Here is a 13490-nt window from a genome sequence, read left to right on the forward strand (position 1 = left end):
TATTTATTATTTCAACTACTATCCGTTACGACACAGCTATGATCAAGAGGATACAAAGATATGTCCTCTTGTTCCTTTACATTCAAGTCCTACAACCCTTGCAGAGCAAGGAAGCCAGAGGTTTCAAAAGTTCCGCCTCTTCCAAACCCCGCCCACCCGCGAGACCATCTTTAAGCTCCTCCCAGATTCAGTATTGCCCGCTGGCCGGTGGAGAAAGCCCCGCCTTCCTCGTGGAGTCATCCAATGGCCAAGGTACACGGCTAGGTAAATGCTAGGGAGCTTTAGGTGCCCTCTTGGCGCCTGACCAGAGACTTGGGAAATCCCGTCTCTCTTGAGTAGTCAGTTCTTCGAGTTAGCTCTGCGAAATGCAGGCCCACCCCCTCCCCCAGGTTCCCTCGGAGGGGTCGGACAAGCCTCCAGAGCCCTGTCGCAGCCCTCCTAGGAACCTAGATCTTCACAGGACTAGGTTCTTGCCCCGCGGAATTCTGGGAGTGGCAGTTTTCTTTCTCCTTGTTTCTTTCAGGTACACTGGTGGCCAAGACTCGCGGGACTACGATTCCCAGAAGCCTAAGCGAATCGCTGGTCACGTGGCCAGCAAGCCCAAGGGGCTGGTGGGCGGGGGCCCAGCCGGAGCTCCGCAGCTGTCAGTGTGCCCTGGAGCCCGCGGGCCCCCCTTGGCCCCGAGACCCCGGCATGGTGCGCGCGGCCGCGGTGGGGTCGTCTCTCCCCGCATCAGGCTTGGACATGTTCGGGGACTTGAGAAAGATGAACAAGCGCCAGGTAACGGAGGCCGGCGTGAGGGGCGCGCCTGGGGGCCGGGACTGGGGCCGCCTGCAGTTGCGGGGAGTCCGGGCATCCCGGGTAGCGTTCTGGCAAGGACAGCGCCCCGCGACTCTCGCGCCAGGCTCTCATAGGCCCTGGGTTCAAATCTGCACCGACCCACCTGTGGGCACGTGTGTGTGCTTTCTTGCACCGACAAGAGCCCAGTTAGGGGAGTGGGGCCAGGACAGGGGAAGAAAATGGAATCTAGTCCAGTGGATTTCCCCTGTGCTCGAGAAAGCGAGGAGAGTTGACCGGGCCGTGAGTGACAGCTGTCTGCCCGTATTTAAAGGGCCACCCGGTGGAAGGGGGAACATCTCTCTGAGCGGCTCCTGAGGCCTGACGCCCAGAGGAGTGCTGCTTGCCTGGGCGAAGGGGATGAACTTTCTGACGATGGGAGCCGTACGGTGGTGCCTCCCAGAGCAGTTTCTCGCCATTCTGCGAAGTGTTTTCCCGACCGCGCGTCTGCACTGAATAAAGCTCCTTGTGCCAAGGGGGCTCAAAGGAGGTGCTCCAATCACTGTGGACTGAATCAGCTTTCCAGAAGGGACTCGAGAAGCCTCTAACTCCTCTTTGTTTGCTTTTTTTATTGAAGTGTAATTGACTTACGATATTAGGTTACTTTCAGGTGTCTCCAACTCCTGCCGCAGATTCTGCCTTCTGACTGCACCTAGAGTGCATAGGAGGCAATTAGCGTGGGGTCTCTCGGCGGCTCGGGTTGATTTCTCGCTCTTTTGTGACTTCGGAGGAAACTTCCTTCTGCTCTCTCCTTAGTGAGCGCGTGGGCTGTGTCACTGACTCTGGTCGTTCTCTTCAACATAAAGAAAGGGGACTGGAAAGGAAGCTCTCTCCTCCAAGAAAAATGAGATTGCTTAGGCTTCTAGATACAGAATTTAGGGACCCTGTAGGGCACAAATACCTTGATGGATGTTAATGGACCCTAATACTTCTATCGATACTAATAATAGAGTGTGCTGAGAGAAATGGAACCTTCCTCCTGGGAAGTTGTAATTGTCTTTGAAAATGGCATTAATTCTCCTGGTTTTGGTGGCATCTGGTTTCATTGGCCCTGCTGTGTTGAGGGCTGACTTGGTGGTGCCCATGGCAGGGCAGAACTTGTTCCTTTGGGCATGTTTTTTTTTTCCCCAAGTAGAATTTCATACTAGTGCAGTCACGTGGGAGAGTTTGGTGACTTGCATTGCACAAGCCTGTGTATAATCTGGGTGTTGCTAGGTGTGCAGAGCTGATGAGTGGGAGTGTCAGGGACTGAGATGAGTTGTGGCTGTGGTTGTCACTAGCTTGAAAAACCAGCAGCTAATGTCTGGCATGGATACTGTCCCCCCACCAAATCCTCCCCGAAATGGAGCTTTATTTAAAAATCTAGACTTGGTTGGGTTTTAAAAGGGTCTCTAAAATTAGTATGATTATGGATGGTTATAGCTGCAGACCATCAGAGAAGGCCTGGAATGTATCAGTCCCTAAGCCATTTTGAAAGCTGTAAGTCCCCACTCTCAGCAATGAGGCCTCTTAGTAGCTGTTGTATTGCCTGAGTTTCGCTAGTTTCTGATTCATATTCGGAAGCTCAGATCAGCTCCTCTTGGTACTTTATTTTGCCTGTTTGTTTCAACTTTGTCCTTTAGCTTGCTTCTTTTCCCCTCCAAAATAGCATGCCGTGACACCTTGTCAGCCATGCATGCTCCACCGGTCCTGGAAGCGGGACCTCCTTTTTCTGTTGCCCCTGCTTGCTCTTAATTAAGGCCAGAGCCCCATGCAAAAAAACAAGGCCTCTTTCTTTCTGCAGTGAGGAAGAGGGGAAGAGAGTCAGCTACCGGCATTTCTACTGCTCTCTCAGCCAGAATATCTGGTCTCAAATGTTTGTTTGAACCCGCAGACGCTGGCTGTGTCATCATTGGTTGACAAAGCCCGAGTGTGGGCTTGCTTCTCGACTCTGCTGGGTTATTAGGTGCCAAGCATACAAAGTCGGTAGGCAAAGTTGAATGGCAACAAAGTGCCTTTGTTTCTGTTCAAGTCAGCTTGTCAGCAGCTCACAAGGAGGGGTGGATGGGGGACATCTGTCATAGTGTCAATAATAAAAACATTATGTTTCTAGATTCCAGGGTTGCAATCCTAGACTCAGATGAGTAGGTCCCTTAAAGACACGGTACGGGAAGTGTGACCTGTGCTTCTGCCATTCGCTTGAGTGTTGGTCTTTGGATAATTGCCCAGTTCTTTAGCGAATAGATGTCTTGCTCAAAGAACTTTAAAAAAAAAAGATTTTATTTATTTATTTTTAGAGAGGGAAGGGAGGGAGAAAGAGAGAGAGAAACATCAATGTGCGGTTGCTGGGGGTCATGGCCTGCAACCCAGGCATGTGCCCTGACTGGGAATCGAACCTGGGACACTTTGGTTCGCAGCCCGTGCTCCATCCACTGAGCAATGCCAGCCAGGGCAGAACTTTTTTTTTAAAGAAGTGATTTTACTTCCCCTGAATGACTATTTCAAGCACAGGAAATCATAGTGGAAAATGTATTCATAACCCCCAGTCTTTATTAGGTAAATGGCAAGGTTTTTATAATGGGCCTTTTTCCAGGGTGCAGCCTGATGGTTTGAAACCCTCTCTAAAAATGACAATTTCTGTTTAAAACCCTGGCTTGGGGGCTTTCCTAATTAGATCTGTAATTCACAATGAAACAAAGTTCATTTATCAAGTCCTTCACGTCCGGCAGAGCAGGTGGAGAAGGCGTTTTGAGGGATCGGCTGTGAGGAGCTTCTGCTTTAGCCTGAATGGGGCCAGACCGACTTCACTGTGGAAGCGACAGTTTGCCCGCCAGCTCACGGCACCCGCCTGGCGCTGCAGGTTCCTTTTCCGCCCTCTTGGGCATTTAATGAGAGTTTCACAATTTCCTATGGAGACAATAGCCAAAGAGTTTTTAAAAGAGTTTTTTTTTTTAAAAAATTTGAGCTCCATTTATTTTCCTGTTTTCATTTATGACATTGAAAGATCCTCAGTGATTTCAGTTCACTTTTTACGTCCCCACTTTCAGTCACGTCTCCCCTAATAACCTCAAATTACATACTTTCCCATAGGTGTGATGTCAGCAAGGAGAGGTTGGAGCTCTGCTTTTCCTACCTGTGTGTCACGTCAAGACACACTTTCACGTTGTGCCACACTCGTCAGAAGGAGAATTTTAACACCATGTCATGTCCTGTCAAACTGCACTTCCTATAACCCCACCGTCCCCCCCACCCCCAACCCCGCAGACTTTGGAACTCATCCATGCTCGTGGTGGAGTTTTAAAGACCAGAGGATAGCCCTGACCAGTGTGGCGCAGTTGCTTGGGCGTCGCACGCCGGATTCCGGTCCCCTGTCCGGGAGTGTACTGAGAGGCAGCCCATCCGTGTCTCTCCCTCTCTTTCTCCCTCCCTTCCCCCCCCTAAAAATAAATAGATAAAATCTTTAAACAAAAGAGTAGAGAATAGTTGAGAGAAGAACACTTAATCGTTCACAATTCCACTGCACCAGGATAGCCTCTGCTAGCATCTGGGGGCTTCTCACTCAACACACCTTGAGTGTTTCTCGTGTTGTTAAAAGATTGTGTGCATTGCTTTAAGTAGTGCAGAACCTTGCCGTCAGGTACTCAGGTACTCGGTCATTTCTCTATTGTTGCTAGTTGACTTCCTGTTCCCTGCTGTTAGAAGTACGACTGTGGTGAATGACCCCGGGTCGCAGTCCCCTAGCTGCCTTTATCCCAGACTGAATTCCGAGAAGCAGAAGCGCTGGGCCAGGGACAACCTTTAGACACTAGATTGCTTTCCGAAGGGTTCTGCCGCCCTGCATCCCCACCACAGTGCGCTTTGGGCGAGGAATGAATGTTAGTGTTAAAAAAACAAAAACAAACAAAAAGCCTTTAAATTTGCTAGGCACAATGGCGGGGGCCCCTCCCCCGGGGTGGAGGCAGGGTTTGGTTTGAACACTTTAAGTGTGCATTCACCACTTGTATTCTTTCTCCGGAAAACTAATAGGTTTCAGATTTTACTTCTTTTTTGCTCCAAGGTAGGAAATCAGGAAAGGAAAGAAGGTCAGTCAAAAAGTAAAAGCTAGAAAGCAGAAGAAAGAGTGGTCATTGACAGCCAGAATAAGCCCAAATCCCAAGCCAGCAGAGTGTGGGGGGGGGGGGTGGAAACTGAGGCACACCTTTACCACTGATGCTGCAGAGTCCTCCAACACTCACGGATTGGCCGGGCCTGTGTCTCCGGAAAAGACAGGCTAGGTGGTCAGGTGGAGGGGGTTAGAGACCCGGGGATCGGGCAGTTACAGTCCCAGGAATGGTGCTGAGGGCTGGGGGCCTCGGGTGGAGGGAGAGGGTCACTGGAGATCAGGACGCCCAGGCATTGAGAGGCTGGAGTACTGGGTGGGCCACCCCATGGCTGTTCAGATCGCTGTGGGCCACTGCAGGTGCAGTGAGGAGGAAGACGGAGGCAGGGACGGGAGTAAGGAGCCCTGCAGAGGACAGGAGGGGCTTACATTTCCAGTAGTACTGGGCAGAGTGGCTTTTGTCCCCATGGCCTCTGGGAGGACAGTGGACACCTGGGCCGACAGCCCAGCCACAGCGCCACAGGGTTTCGTGAGGTGCCCAGGTGCTGCCTTGTCCCCGAGGCCCCTGGGGTGGGCAGTGTGGCAGGCACGTGTCAGCAAGGAAGAGCCTTGTGTTTCAGCACACGAGGGACAAGAAGGGACAAGGACAAACCCTGTGTGTGTTAACGCAGTGGTCTCAGGTGGGGTGAGGTCAGCTTAGAATTACACATTGACTCGTGTGACTTTCCATTTGTGGAAAAGCCAACCGTGCAGGTGCTAAAGTTCTGTTGACTTCCGCAGTGTACTTTCCGGCAGCGAAGCGCCTCGTTGCTGGAACTGTAGGACTGCTGCGTCATTTGGGGTCTCTTCGCCCGGCAGCTGAGGGGTGGTTCTAGGTGATCATGCTGCGTGTGCCAGGTGCTCGGGTCAGACGTGTGCGCCATGCACCAGAGCGGAGACCCTGGCAGCAGGAGTTGAGTGGCAGGACCCTCCCTGGGCTGAAGGTGCTGGGAGGTCCCACAGAGCAAGCAGGGTCTCAGCGAAGCTCTAACCAGGCAGGTCGCCCAGGATGCCCTGGTTTTCCCCTCCCTCTTCTCGCGTGGAAGGAGAGACACAATAGGAAGGCTCATTCCGAGGACAAAAGTGGAACTACTCCCTCCATTTGTAGTTTGCATGGATTAGTCTCATGTCATCACAGCTTTGTGTTTCTGTTTTTATTTTTTCAAACAAGCACGTGCACTTAGGGTTAGCCGGTACTCTGCCGCTGGTTTTCACCCTGGTTTGGCTTTTCTCGTCCCAGCTCTATTACCAGGTGTTAAACTTCGCCATGATCGTGTCTTCTGCGCTCATGATCTGGAAGGGCCTGATCGTCCTCACCGGCAGCGAGAGCCCCATCGTGGTGGTGCTGAGGTAGGTGCCACGGGCGGCGCACCGCCGCCGGGACGGGCAGCAGCGCCGCCTTGCGGGGAGCCTGCATGACAGCCCGGACGCGGCATTGTAATGGGATAAAAGTCGTCTTTTTTGCTGCCGGTATGAGAATATTTTATTTTTTCTGTTTTTCGTTGAAAATCTTAGTTTTTACAACAGACATTGTAGAGCTTTTATCATGTCCATGTCAACGCCCCACTGAAAAAAATTTGCTTTTGTTTTTTGATGTGTTAATCCACGTAAAACGGCAATTTAATAGAATGGTAGTAATGCATCATTTGTGTACAAACTGGTTTTTAAAGAGCTCGTGTAAAACTGTTTCTTGATTTTCTTTGTACCAAAAGGGCAGGGGTTTCTGTCACTGAGTGGCCGGCCGGCCCCTCTGCGCTTCTCCTTGGTGCCTTCCGTGCGGACAAGTTTAAGGGGCCGGGCTTGGAGGGGCGCGGCCCAGCTTCTTGAGCTGTTGCCACTGTGAACCCACGCTTCCCTTTAAAGCTCCCCATTTCTTGGGGAGCCACCAACGTGGCTCGTTCTCCCCTTCCAGCCCTCGACAACTCACTCATGATTGGTTGCACGAGCCCTATGTAGCCATGTGGCTTAGTCATACTTATTTTCTCATGTATTAAACAATGTGCAAGTATATGTAAAATGAATTCTGCTTTGATAGTTTCAGCTTCCTGTAGATTACGGCTCACTTGAATCCAGCAAAGATTTTTGGTGTGGGTTTAAACTGGTGTCACGTGGGGTTGCTTATTGACCACCCCAAAAACGTTGGTTAGAATTTGGCTTTCTGTAGAGTATGGTCGAAAGGATGACACTGCAGGAGTCCAAAGACTTTGTTCGCATTTTCCCCCAACCCTGAGCTTGGCCGGCGGACAGCTCACCTTCCTCAGTGTGTTCGTTTGTTTGTTTCTCATTCCTGGGACACGTCCGTCGTGTCCGGGGCGCTGGGGAGGCACCATACGGTGGGAGAATTGTCCTCGAGTGTTCACCAGCCTGCAGCCTGCAGCTCCGAGTGAACATACTGTGTGTGTGGATGTGGACTTCTTAAGGCTAAACAACGGCAGCTTTTATTTCAAAGAGTCCACTGTTTCTCGGTTGTTTTTCTGACACACACACTGCGGAAGGGCCTGCGAGCGCCCTTCCCGGACTTCAGTCTAAGAAGACGTCATGTGCTTTCTCACTGCGTGTGGCCACCCTGCGTGGTCAGAGGGAGGCGCCGCAGCTTGTTTTGTAGCTCTGAGACCCACTGGGCTATGGGTGGCGGCTGAAACTCGAACTCACACGTTTATCATTATATCCGTTCCGAGCTGAAATGTTTCCCTCGTGGCCACGGGGTAATTTGGTGTGACTTTGTTTCTTTCTAGTGGCAGCATGGAGCCGGCCTTCCACAGGGGCGACCTTCTGTTCCTCACGAACTTCCAGGAAGACCCCATCAGGGCCGGCGAAATCGTGGTGTTCAAGGTGGAGGGCCGAGACATTCCCATAGTTCACAGAGTGATCAAAGTTCACGAAAAGTAAAGAGACTTCACTTCTTTCTGGTGGTGTTCTGTGAGTTTTTGGCAGACTGTTCTACTGGTTGATTAGAAAGGGCAGAAGCACTGAATTATGTTCCTAGTTCTGCCGTTTGCTGGTTGGGCGACCCTGGACCTGCTACTCAGTTCAGCGGGGGGAGTGCAGTAGTTCGCCCACAGGCACCCATGGGGGGGGGTGGGTGATCGCGAGCAGTAGGTGAGCTGGCACGCACTGGAGAACTTGGAGATGGTTGGGGGGGGGCATGTGTTATGGCACAATTGTGACTATTTGAAGGGGTCCCAAAGAAAATCAAATTCCATCGCAACTGAGGATTATTTTGATACGAGAATTATTTTCTGAAATGCAGACAGTGACCATTTGTTTTATATGTGTTACTTTGGACCAGCTGGCATTGTCGACAGTAATATTAGTCCCGGGTGGAAAGAAACCCCTTTCCCCAACTCATCCCAGGGTTTGGTGCTTGCATATCCCGCATTAATTCTCTCCCCTGCCCCCCAAAGAGCCTGGCTTTTCCTTTAAATGCCAGTGATTACTGAATAAGACATGCAACACACTCTTTGAGAACCATGAACAGTTACTTCTAGCTCAAATACATTGTGTTCCCATGAGGTACTACAATCACATGATCAGTGAAAATGTTGCATTTTATATACTTGGTTATCCATTTACCCTTGTGCGGGCTTAGTGGAGCATTTTTACCTGCATGAGCTGTGGAATTAAATTTAGGTTTGTGTGTTTGTGTTTTGAACAGCACATTACTCATCCCGGGTGGGCGGATGGGGGGGCGTGCCGTCCTGTGTGTGCATTTCTGGCGTTTAGAGTCCCGTTCCCTTCACTGCCTCCAGCTTCCCCAAAGATGTGGATACTTAGAAACACTCACTTCATTTTACTGCAAACATCAGAATGATCCCGCTTCAGTTTGGGCTAATACACCAATGTCACTTGATCGGTGCTGGTGAACTGATGGAGAAGGGTGCTCAGCCACGGTGTGACAACACTCTCCCTGATTGAAAAATGATTTCTAAAGATGAGGAACTGTTCGGAGTGGAGGACATAATGACGACTTGCGGTGATTGGCACGGACTGTGAGAGCCCGCCCAGATTTTCGTCCCCTCGGGGGACGGACGAAAGGCCCTTCAGAGCCAGGGCCGCAAGTCAGCTCGCTCCTTTCGGTGTCGTTTCAAATCCTCGAGGGCTTCTAAGCTTTTATCAAATTAGAATAGTGCCTTTTTTTATTTGTCTATTGAAAGAGAACACTCTTTATGGCTCTATAATGCTGTAATATTGTGCTCCTGGTGTCAAGGCTCTGTAAGCACCGGTTGCGAGTGTTGAAAACGAATCTCGCGTGTCTGTCGAACACGCTGGTTTTGTGCCGCTTGTGATGCCTGCTTCTTGGCAAACTGGATTTGACGCCGCTCTGCCCAGTGGTGAAGGGAGTAATGCATTCGCCACTCTGCACTGGGCATGGAAGCGGAAGTCTGAGGAAAGGGAAAAGCACACTTGCATTTGGCTTGCCCTGTGCTCGAGTCGGTGTGATCGTAGATCAAGTTCACGTCTAAAGTGAAGAGGGATGCAACCCACGTTCGCAAGTTGGCCCGTGGGGACCGAGAGAGGGAGACAGCTGCTGGAAGCTCATCAGTGCCTCACTGGTGCCCTCGCGCTTGGCCCTGCTTTTTGGTCGTCAGGGTAACCGGGGTGTTTCAGAATGTAAGTCTATGAAACTCTCATTGGATCTGTGCTTCAGGTGAATGGCTATCTGTGAACAGTCATCTCAGACCGAGGAAGATCAGGTCGCCTTGGCCCGCCTTTCTGAATGCTCACGTCTGGCCGGGCGGCGGTGCATACGCTAATATTTCTGTGACGATGCCGTGCCGAAAGTAATTTCTGAAAGGGCCATGTTTTGCTTTCCAGAGATAACGGGGACATCAAGTTTCTGACCAAAGGCGACAACAACGAGGTCGACGACAGAGGCCTGTACAAGGAGGGCCAGAACTGGCTGGAGAAGAAGGACGTGGTGGGCAGAGCCCGGGGGTGAGGACGCCCTTTTGCGTTACCGAGAAGGCTCAGAGCGCGGTGGTGGGATCAGCACTCACTGTAAGGAGGGTGCCGCAGGAGGGCTGTAGGTGGTTCTGGTTGTGTCGTGGTAACCGCATGAAACGCACCCCGACCGAGGACCTGAACCCTGAAGCTGAATGCAAGTATATTATCCTACGTCGTGGGGTTGATTCCATTTTTGAAATAAATGCTCTCCTAGAGATCAGTTATTTGTGGGTCTTAAATGACAGTTACAGTAAATCCCCTCAGAGATAGCCACTGTTGAACACTTTAGTGAACATTCTAGATATTTGCTGTGTCTTATGCAGATATGAATGCATATGTAACAATTTTACACAGACGAATTTAAATGTTTTTTTTTACCCAACAGGAAGTTGGAAATAGCTTTTAGTGCCAAATCTGCATCTCTATCTTTTTACATGGCTACATTACATGCCATTCCCCTGAGAATCACGACTTCCTCTTTTGGTGGCTACTTAGATGATTTCCTGTTTTTCACTATTAGAAACAGTTCTGCGACAGGTCTTTCAATATTTATCTTTGCGTAGTTGTTCCAGCAATGAGTTCTGCTTCTGATATGATCCTCATATCAGAAAACCAAAGAATGGCGGCTCTTCCTCTCCTTCGGTGACCCTTTTATGTGTAACCCTGTTAGAAAAACCTTTTTAAAAACCGTATCGCAGTCCCACCAGCTGTGTAAGGCTGGAGAACACTGGTTACCATTTTCTAAGGTTCAGCTTTTATTCATCAAATTATAGTTTTGGGCACAGGTGGCAAACACAAGGCCTACAGGCCAAATCCGGCCCTCCACCTTGTTTTATCCGGCCTGGCACCTTGTTTCTACCCGGTGGCAGCACTGAGCTCCTTGCCCCTAGTTGAGGAGTAGTTACATTTACACAGTCCTAAAATTAATTCGGCCCTTTGAAGGCAATAGCAAGGCTGATGTGGCCCCCAGTGAAAATGAGCTCGACACCCCTGGTTTAGGGCCTCTTTCTACCCCTTTTCTCTCTCTGCCCACCTTTTGACCGTTTTCACTCTGTGACATTTCCTCTTGAATGCCTGCGGGGAGATGAGAGAGAGCTCCAGTGGGTCAGCCCTGTAGTTTTAGAAACTTTGTAAGCTTTGTACATGTGGGAGGTTGAAGCTACTGATTTAATGAAGGCCGGAGGGGACCAAGAGTGTGTTACCTTGTTTCCCGTGAGCGCCGTTAGTTTTGTCAGCGTAATTGCCAGCCTGCCAGTGCTTGGAAGCTCCTCTCTCTGGGGTCATAATCGTGTTTGGGTGGAAGTTACGAGATTCGCATTGATTTGTACTCACTGCCCAATACACTGTTCGTTATGTCTGAAAAGCACTGTGGAATGACGACGACGATGATTCTAGAGGAGGCTGTCCAGGTACTTGAGATGCTTTCCCTAACAGCAGCGGGTCTGAGTCTCACTCAGGTACTAAAAAACGGAGAACTAGGTTGATGAAGGTTGCCCATTCCATCTATACAAATGGCTCCAGTACATTTTGTTATTGGAAATGCAGCAAGTGGGACAGGTAGCCTCTCTAGCTGAAATCACGGGCCTGCTGAGAAACTTGTCCTGTCAGCTCTGATGCTTTGCACTGAGCAAGCCTTTTGGGACAGGAGTGTCAGTCGCCTGGACGGCCCCGATCGGAGGCATTCCCAAGGAAGATTTGTTTCCTAATGCTGATGTATATTGTTTTCAAAGGTTGCAACCATATTGCAAACAGTTTTGATATTTCTGGCTTTTTATCTCACAGGTTTTTACCGTATGTTGGTATGGTCACCATAATAATGAATGACTATCCAAAATTCAAGGTAGGAATTTATGTGTATCTGTGTGGGGTTCTTTTTTGTTGTATTTTTGTTTTTATTTTAAGATTTCATTTACTTTTAGAGGGGAAGGGAGGGAGAAAGATGAGAGAAACAGCAATGTACAAGAGATACATCGATCGGTTGTCCCTCTCATACACCCCCAACTGGGGACCTGGCCCACAACCCAGGCACATGCCCTGACGGGGAATCGAACCTGCGACCCTTTGGTTCGCAGTCTGATATTCAACCCACTGAGAGCCACACCAGTCACGGACCCCTGTGCTTTTCTACCTTGGCCTTATATTCAAAGGCTTCTTCAAAAAAATATCCTTGGGACACATCCCCTCTGAGTCTTCCCATGACAGTAGTAGCGAAGCTGCTCACGGAAGTGCACTTTTGAAGGCCTTCTCTCTGGTGCACGCTCTGGTCCTCAAATCACACGCAGCCCCGGGCTCCAGCCAGACCCTCCCTGGACCGCGGTGGCCCACCTCAGATCCTGGCGGTGTGGTTGTGTTTTTTAAAAAATATATTGGAGCTTTTACATGCACAGCTATAAAGACTCATTTGTTTAAAATGTTTTGCTAGTTTTTTTTCTGCAATTTGTCATCGACTACAAATTAACAGAATCGTTTCTATTATGTATTTAAAGTACCTGCTTTCATCTTCTGTGTTCACAGTGTGTTCTAAAATGGCACCTGTGTTTGTTGCTTTTTATTATGGAAACATATAAAGATACAAAAAAAGTAGTACAATAAACCCAGTAATGTCAATTTACAATTGTCAATGAAAAGGGTGTCTCTATTTAAAAAAAAAAAAAACACTTGAAAAAACAAGAGGAAACCTACGCAGGAGTGAGTGGTGCATTAGCTGTGTTTTGGGCGTTTGATCCTTAGTCCTTCAGTGTATTTTTGGGTTTCTGACCACAATGGGGCGTCGGACAGCTCATGTGAGAACAAGGCGTGGGGGAAGAGGCCACCTTTCCATTCTGTCCTCGGCCCAGCATCAAACAGACTTCACCTGAGCACATTTGCAAATGAGCTTGGTTTGTAGGCCCCGCAGTAATTTTCCGTTCTGTTTTCTCTGCAGTACGCTCTTTTGGCCGTGATGGGTGCATACGTGTTACTGAAACGGGAATCCTAAAAGGAGAAGCGGTTCCTGGGACCAGATTGAAATGGATTCTACTGAAAAAGAGAAAAACTAATATATTCGAAATGTTCCACTTTCTGTATAAAAGGGAAACAATGTGGGGACGTTTGTGTCTTGTCCAAATAAACGACTCCTCGGTACAGACTGTTTGCTTTGCTGCGCTCTGATTGGCTCCGCTCAGTCTGCCCGCCCCCGGGGGAGTCCCCCAACACTGAGGGGAGGGGCGGTCTGCCCCTGCCGCAGTCCCGGCCGCCACTTCTGGGCCCTCGGGGCGGGGTGGGGGCAGTGCATTGTCCACAAGATACAGTTGTAACATCTGATGTTCCAAAATAAAATTCTTTGCATAACCCAGTAGCATTTCAGGGGGAAACAAACAGGCCCTCGAAAAGCGATAGTTCCTTATTTATTAAAGTAGCCTCTGATAACTAGTAGAGCCGAAAACTGTTTGTAGGAGGAACGTGTAATCTGCTTTGTTTTGGTGGTTTGCTGTATCTTGAGATGGTTGGATAAATTATTTGAAAGCATTTAATAAACTATAAAACAGTGCACACTCCTTTAAAAAACTGCAAAAAGTACCTAAGGCTGGAAGGGGCTCCTCCCTTTCCGCCG

At 49.5% G+C, this 13490-nt stretch overlaps 1 protein-coding gene across 1 annotated transcript; it reads left to right on the forward strand.

Annotated features, from left to right (window-relative positions):
* The first annotated feature begins 549 nt into the window (after positions 1 to 549).
* SEC11C (SEC11 homolog C, signal peptidase complex subunit) lies at positions 550 to 13021 on the forward strand. The gene is made up of 6 exons (XM_045849585.1): positions 550 to 780; positions 6195 to 6304; positions 7690 to 7839; positions 9770 to 9889; positions 11681 to 11738; positions 12822 to 13021. Exons 1-6 carry the CDS (start codon positions 694 to 696, stop codon positions 12873 to 12875), a joined length of 579 nt encoding a protein of 192 aa, XP_045705541.1. The 5' UTR covers positions 550 to 693; the 3' UTR covers positions 12876 to 13021.
* Positions 13022 to 13490: the final 469 nt, after the last annotated feature.

Source organism: Phyllostomus hastatus, unplaced genomic scaffold (genome assembly GCF_019186645.2).
Source record: "Phyllostomus hastatus isolate PE091 unplaced genomic scaffold, TTU_PhHast_1.1 phas_contig_80, whole genome shotgun sequence".
NCBI classification, from domain to species: Eukaryota; Metazoa; Chordata; class Mammalia; order Chiroptera; family Phyllostomidae; genus Phyllostomus; species Phyllostomus hastatus.